Source organism: Pseudorasbora parva, chromosome 7, assembly GCF_024679245.1.
Source record: "Pseudorasbora parva isolate DD20220531a chromosome 7, ASM2467924v1, whole genome shotgun sequence".
NCBI lineage: Eukaryota > Metazoa > Chordata > Actinopteri > Cypriniformes > Gobionidae > Pseudorasbora > Pseudorasbora parva.
In genome coordinates, this window is record NC_090178.1 from 22,669,221 (window position 1) to 22,676,272 (window position 7,052).

Genomic DNA, 7,052 nt, shown 5'->3' on the forward strand with positions numbered 1-7,052 from the left:
ATTTCATTTTATTTGGCTACTTGATAAATAAATAGACTTTTATTATTGTTTTATTATTTAAAAAAATATTTTCAGTACATGAAATACTCTGATAGGGGAGATCAGTTTTCAGGATGAATCTGCTGCAATGGTGCGATTGACCAATCAGAATCACGTATTAGAATGCACTCTAATAAAACACGAAAAGTTAATTTACTACACCTTCTTCTCCTTCAGCAATAAGGGACTGCAGAGGTACCCCATTTCAAAGGTCAAAAGTTATTTTAAATTGACACTGCAATAAAACCTGACCCTGATCCTAAATCTGTGTATAAACAGTATGACAAGTCTTGTCGTGTTATTTCTCTTTTCTCTGATTTTCACTTCCTTCACCCTATCTTTATGTAGCATTAATCTAATGTGGGAATCTAATGCTATAAAGGTGTCATATATAAAGCATTCTAAGTACTGCATGTGTACAAATATGCATGTTTTTCTTCATCTGTTGTTGATCTGCACTGTTATTAAGAGCCACTTAACCTGTTGAGAATGTTCCTAAGACTAATTTTCCAGCATGAATGTCTAATGCATGTGCTTTTTGTCTCCTTGTGTGTTTGCGTAAGTGTATTTGGCTGTGGTGACAAGCAGGCATCTCTGTTATGTAACCTGTAAAGTTGGCTGATTGAGACTCTTAACATGTCAACATGGCAATAAGAGAACTCTTAATTTATTAAGAGCCTAGACAGGTTGATGAGGGATCCCCCTTATTGGAAGGTAGGGAATAGTCAGACCTATCCAAGAAGTTATGAAACCCTTTCCAACCACAAGCCAACTTAGGGAATTCTTTATTAAATATAGCTACACATTTTTTTTTTTTATTATAGAAATTTCTAAATTAATAAGTTAAAATGGCATTTTGGTTAGCTAATCATGATAGCGTTTGTGGTTGTATTGATACCTCGTCTAGCATTTCGTTCGCGTTTATTTAGCGCCGTCTAACAACCTTCCAACTTTTGTGAACAATTGAACAATTAAACAATTTAAATTTGTTTAAAAGCTTTTATTTATTTTTTATTTAAATTCAGTTGGATTAAGGGGACCAGACCCCGCAAGTCGGAGAGAGAGAACGAGAGATGAACTGGGTGGTACTGTCCGAGTTATTTATCTGACGAATAACGGGCGTAGTGGCGTCACAGCTTTTGGGAGGAACCACGTGTCCTGCAAAAAATAGCCGGTCACAGACGTTCCCCCTCATGACAGCGCTCAACCAGAACTGACCGGTAAGATAGCAGACTACGGACGAACTCACAGCTGTCAACCAGGGCTTTCTTTCTCGTCGAGAACATGGTGAAAAAGGTTAAAGGTCCCGTCACTTACGCAAAAATGAAGGGAATAGTTTCATATTTTACAGGTATGTTTAAATTCTCAGTCTTCAAACTTTAATAAAAAAAGGACATATTGATATTTTGGATTAGATACGTAAAATATAACGCAGAACTTAGTTGCCACTATCTATCTATCTATCTATCTATCTATCTATCTATCTATCTATCTATCTATCTATCTATCTATCTATCTATCTATCTATCTATCTATCTATCTATCTATCTATCTATCTATCTATCTATCTATTTATCTATCTATCTATCTATCTATCTATCTAAATATAAATTCATTGTATAAATATTTGTAAATGTCCTTGTTTTTGAAATGTAAACCAATTTAAAGGTAAGGCTAAATATTGTTTCACAAATGTTGTTCTATGTCCACTATATGCATCAGATATTTCACTAATTAAAAATAATATTATAATATTTAATTCTTTCAGCTTTAATCAAGGACAAGAAGCTTGGATCCAGCCACCCAATCTATCGACAGTAAGTCTAGTCATCATTTTCCATCGCGTAAGCTGAAAGTGAAGCAGCACATGGTTCTATATGCATTCCAGTGCAGAGTTCAGAAGACTGACTCTGCAAAGATCAGCTGAAAAATCAGAAATGACTGAAGTTGCACCGCATGTTTCAGACTGACCACCAGTGCACTTTAAGACCATGACCTACTTATAGTAACATTCCAAAGTGAAACCAGTAGCCAATTACTGTTGCCTAGGTGTTGGGGGACTTTGTGGCAATTTTAGAAGAAATTAGCTAGAACTAACGATTTTCATTTGTTAAAACACCTGCGTTTCTCTCGTTGCAGGATGGATTTCTTGCGACCTGAGGGTAGTCTTTCTGAGGACGAAGGAGCAGCAGCTGTAAGTAAACTTTAACAAGCTCATGTCTACTTGTATGTCCTTGGCCTACATACAGATTAGCAACATCTTACTTAAAGTTCCAATGAAATCCAAATTAAGTTTTTTGGCTTTTAGTATGAATATGTAAACCTTACTGTTATCTATAAGCTAGTGTGCTCGAAAACATTCAAAACTTACAGTCTCTCACTTCCACCAATATGGATCAATGATTTTGATGACATCGTGCTGCACTTCAGCTTCTCATCAGATTTCCTGTCCAATCAAATGCTTTCTAGAATCTAAAGCGTCCTGCCCCCTACACTATAAATAGTCACTAAAGCTGTGGCTAAAACCGGTCATTTGTTCACAAATGTACTACTTTCTACATGCTGAATGGCACATATATAGGGGAGAGGGAACAATCAATGAAGTCTAAAGTCTGGTTCACGTTTTGGTCACGCAAAATGCCACAGTATGCATGTGGTCCAGAGGACCGATAGCATAGAGTGGATCATGCGCGAGTCGGCACATTCCACAAAACATATTGGCCCTATTTTAAATCTGGACAGAATGCTATATTAGTGACATGGATGAGATTATGAGAAACGGTTTGAAATTAAGAGGAAATTGCAGTTTTACCGAACTCAATGGCTCTTGCCAGGCTGATAAATAAATTAAACGGTATTGGCTATTTAAAAATGAAGAGGGGCTACTCAATATGTTCCACCCTGTCTTCCTGTTTCAGTGAAAAAAAGGTATCCAGTCCTTTCAGAAACATAAGGTCAAGTCATCTGCACTGATTTGAGTTGATGTACTGGTTGACCTACAGTAATCTATAGATGTAACAGGAAGTGCAGTGAACTGTGGTGTGGTTTCATATGTCACTGGAGTAAGCTGCTGACTCTCTCCCGATCTCTTTCCCAGGTTTGTTACAGTAATCCACCAACAGAGGAGCCACAATCTCGGTAAGTGCTCAACTATAATTCTATACGGACACAAACACATACACATACAATTACACATAAATATTTATTTATATTATGATTTTAGGGTATCTGCTGCTGATTTTGATTACTTGAAGGTCATCGGGACAGGAAGCTTTGGCAAGGTATAATGTTTATAGAGACCCACTCTGCTTCCTATTTTCTATAATGTATAAATATGGTTTAAACCTAGTTTGATTGTCTTTATTCAGGTCTTCTTGGCCACACACAGGGAAAATGGCAGATACTATGCAGTCAAAGTCTTAGAGAAACACATTATTTTAACAAGGAAAGAGGCAAGTATGACTGTATGAGTTTATTAGTATAATTATTTGATCATAGCATGTCTATATATATTCATCGTGTTGTTTTTTCCAGGAAAGAAATGTCATGTGTGAGCACAGGGTGTTGTTAAAGACTCTTAATCATCCATTCCTGGTGAAGCTCCACTTCAGCTTTCAGACTAAGGACAGACTCTTTCTAGTGCTGGACTATGCATGTGGAGCAGAGGTATGTTTACTTAGCTATCTAAATGGAGATATTCCACAGACTTCTATTGTTTCTGTATACAGCTACTTATAAACACTTTAACATAACCCTTAATTACACCCTAACAGAAAACATTCTGCTTCTATTCAATTACAAAAAAATGTAAGATTTATCTCACATCTTCATACATATAAGTAGGTATATGGACACGATCAAGTACACACAGCTTTGAATCCGGACTTATGGAGATAAATCCAGGTCAAAGGTTCAAATCAGAGGCCAATAACAAGATTTTTCTCAGATTGTCAGATTTTATTACATATTATCAGATTATTGTCATAATATTTGCAGTTATAGTTTATATTATTTTATAATAGTCACGGCTGGTTTTCACATGTTTCTTATCTGTCTGTCTAAATATACATGACATCATGTAATTGATTATCAAATTGAAAAGTTACGAAGAAAAAACAACACTGAGACCAAGCCGACAGTCACATCATTTAGATCTGTAAGTCTGTCTTTACAAATCAGACTGGTGCAATTTCAGGAACAAAATCATTTATAGGACATTTAAAAAATATGAATTATTAAAGCATCAGGGTCAGGGGTCTCAGCAAACCTTCAGGGACAATTGATATATTATTCCAATATAATTAATAGAATAAGAGTAGAATAATTAATGTAATATTAAAGCATCTAACTTAATTGAAATGATGAAAAATATCTGAAATTATATATTTTTTCTTTCTTTTTTATTTATTAAAGAACAAAGTGGTTAAATAATTTGACCTATATTGGCACTATATTGGTTTATGTTAATAATATTTTAAAGTTAATATTATAATTTTGGTAATGTAACACTTTACAATAAGGTCTCAACAAACAACAGTGTTACAGTGTTAATTAATAAAAATGCAGTCTTTCACCGTTAATTCATGTTAGCTCACAGTCCATTAACTAATGTTAACAAATACCACTTTTGATTTTAATAATGAATTAGTGAATTACATTTTTAATTAGCATTAATTGATAAATGCTGTAGAATTATTGTTCATTCTTAGTTACTAATAACTACAGTAGTTAACTAATGAAACCTTATAGTTATTGTTCTGTTAATACTTCGAATATTGTGTTGTGCCGCGAGTCAAAAAAGTTTAGAATCACTGTTCTGAGTAATAGAACAAGTTATGAAATATTAATATAAATTCAAAAGGCATGTGTTTGTTAGTGGCAAATCAAAAATAATACTATTTTTGCATGTATTTCTTGTGCTAATGAATGTCTATTTTCATTTTTGCAGCTCTTTTACCATTTGCAGAGAGAGGGGGTGTTTGGAGAACCCAGAGCCAGATTTTATGCTGCTGAGATAGCCTGTGCTTTAGGATACTTACACTCGCTGAAGATTGTCTATAGGTACTAAAACTCTTCAGAAATATCCTTGCCTGTATAATGGAGATAATCCCATTCATTTGTGCTTAGTGAGAACAAAATGAACTCCAACTTTCAGCAGATTTACAGTAATCCATCTTTCTCACATGCTCACAGGGACCTGAAACCAGAAAACATTCTGCTGGATTCTGCGGGTCATGTGGTTCTGACCGACTTTGGCTTGTGTAAGGAGGGCATGAGTGGACGTGGCACCACCAGAACCTTCTGTGGAACCCCAGAGTACTTAGCACCTGAGGTTCTCCTGCAGAAGGAGTATGACAGGACTGTGGACTGGTGGGGTCTGGGTGCTGTTCTCCATGAAATGCTCTACGGCCTGGTAAACAATCCCACCAATGAATGCTAAGTTGGGTAATTATACAGGTAGACGTGTGTTTACACAAAGTCTTTCTTATTCCAGCCACCTTTCTACAGTGCAGATCGTCTTGATATGCTCAGAAATATTATTTATCAGCCTTTGGTACTAAAACCCGGAGTGTCCAGTGCAGGTAGAGATCTGCTGAAGAGACTGCTAAACAGGGACAGAGCCAAGAGACTAGGAGCCAATCGTGACCTGGTAATCCAACAAGCACAGACACATACATGAACAATCCCACAATCGGAAATTTGTTTATCTTGCTAAATGCAAGAGTGGCTAAATACCATTTTTTGGCTTTTAGGCCGAGCTGCAGTCTCATCCATTCTTCTCATCTATTCATTGGGATGAACTTGTTGCAAAGAAAATTTCTCCACCTTTCGTTCCCTTACTGGTGAGTTTTTCCTCTTTCTTTATAAGCACACTTGGGGATTGTTCACCTAAAAAATAAACGTTGTACTGACTTTTTTCAATTTTATTCTGTGGAATACAAAAGAAGATGTTTGGGTCCAGAATTTTCATTGTAAAGAAAAAACATTATTCTAAATATATGTAGTTAGTGTTTCACAGAAGAAATTAATGTGAGTGTGAGTAAATTATTTGTTTATGGGACATGATCTTATTTCATATAGATAATGTGTAAGTTATTTGTATTTGTTTACATTTCAGTCTGGCCCTGGTGACCTCACGAACATTGACCCTCGGTTTACAGAACTTCCTGTTCCACACTCACTAGGAGCATGTGAGGAGTCTGGAGCAACCTTTCCTGGCTTCACCTACATCAATGAAAACATTCTCCCATTGACTCGTGGACACTGAGACACATTTTTGTCAGACCAATAAGATTTTGTCAGAACATGTTTCTTATGATGTTTAATTTAAGCAAACACAGTTCATTTTTTTATGTTAGCTGCTGGACCAATGCTTTTGCACATGACTACAAAGTTTCTATCAAAAGTGACTGTGATTTCCTAACATTCATTTGTTATTGTATTATTTTTTATCCCTATTTGATAAAAAACTAAAACATTTATACTGTACAGAAATACAATGTTTAGTTGTGTCTTGATTGTACTATACTGTCATGAGATGAAGTGAGAGGTTGCATCAGATACTTTATTGTAAAAGAGGTGAGACCGAAATAATATTTAATCTGAATGTTATGACTTGTGTACACTATTAAGATGGTAGTGTTTGTAATAGAATTGTCTGATCAGTAAAAGAATGTCTAATTTTTGGAACTGAAACAATTAAATTATTTTAAACTAATATGCCGTAATTAAGTTGTATTGTTAAATATGTTTTATAACAAACAATTCACAGTTGGGCACGCGCTGTACTGTAATCGAGACATGGGTCGAGGAAGTAGCGTCTGGGTCACAAAGAAGCACACAGTTGTCTGCTGATTTAAATGTATTCTTTGCCACTATGCAGTGTTTTAACGTATTTTTTTAAATAATAATGTTCTGCTTCCTGTATTTTCCTCAAAGCTACTTTACAAACGTGCATGCTGTGCCAACCTCTAAAAAGAAATCTCCACTTTTAAGCTCACAGCGCCATCTTG

At 35.5% G+C, this 7,052-nt stretch overlaps 1 protein-coding gene across 1 annotated transcript; it reads left to right on the forward strand.

Annotated features, from left to right (window-relative positions):
• The first annotated feature begins 1,109 nt into the window (after positions 1-1,109).
• sgk2b (serum/glucocorticoid regulated kinase 2b) lies at positions 1,110-6,757 on the forward strand. Its single transcript, XM_067449644.1, has 12 exons — positions 1,110-1,390; positions 1,808-1,856; positions 2,179-2,233; positions 3,137-3,177; positions 3,263-3,320; positions 3,408-3,491; positions 3,574-3,705; positions 4,988-5,100; positions 5,233-5,452; positions 5,534-5,689; positions 5,793-5,882; positions 6,158-6,757. The coding sequence occupies exons 1-12, from the start codon at positions 1,324-1,326 to the stop codon at positions 6,305-6,307; spliced, it is 1,215 nt and encodes a 404-aa protein (XP_067305745.1). The 5' UTR covers positions 1,110-1,323; the 3' UTR covers positions 6,308-6,757.
• The last annotated feature ends 295 nt before the right edge of the window (positions 6,758-7,052 follow it).

Excerpts from the sequence above, each read along its gene's own strand:
- sgk2b (XM_067449644.1), top strand. The coding sequence starts at position 1,324 with ATGGTGAAAAAGGTTAAAGGTCCCGTCACTTACGCAAAAATGAAGGGA. Across the intron at positions 3,178-3,262 it reads ACAGAGGAGCCACAATCTCG|GGTATCTGCTGCTGATTTTG; the intron begins GTAAGTGCTCAA and ends TTATGATTTTAG. Across the intron at positions 5,453-5,533 it reads ATGAAATGCTCTACGGCCTG|CCACCTTTCTACAGTGCAGA; the intron begins GTAAACAATCCC and ends TTCTTATTCCAG.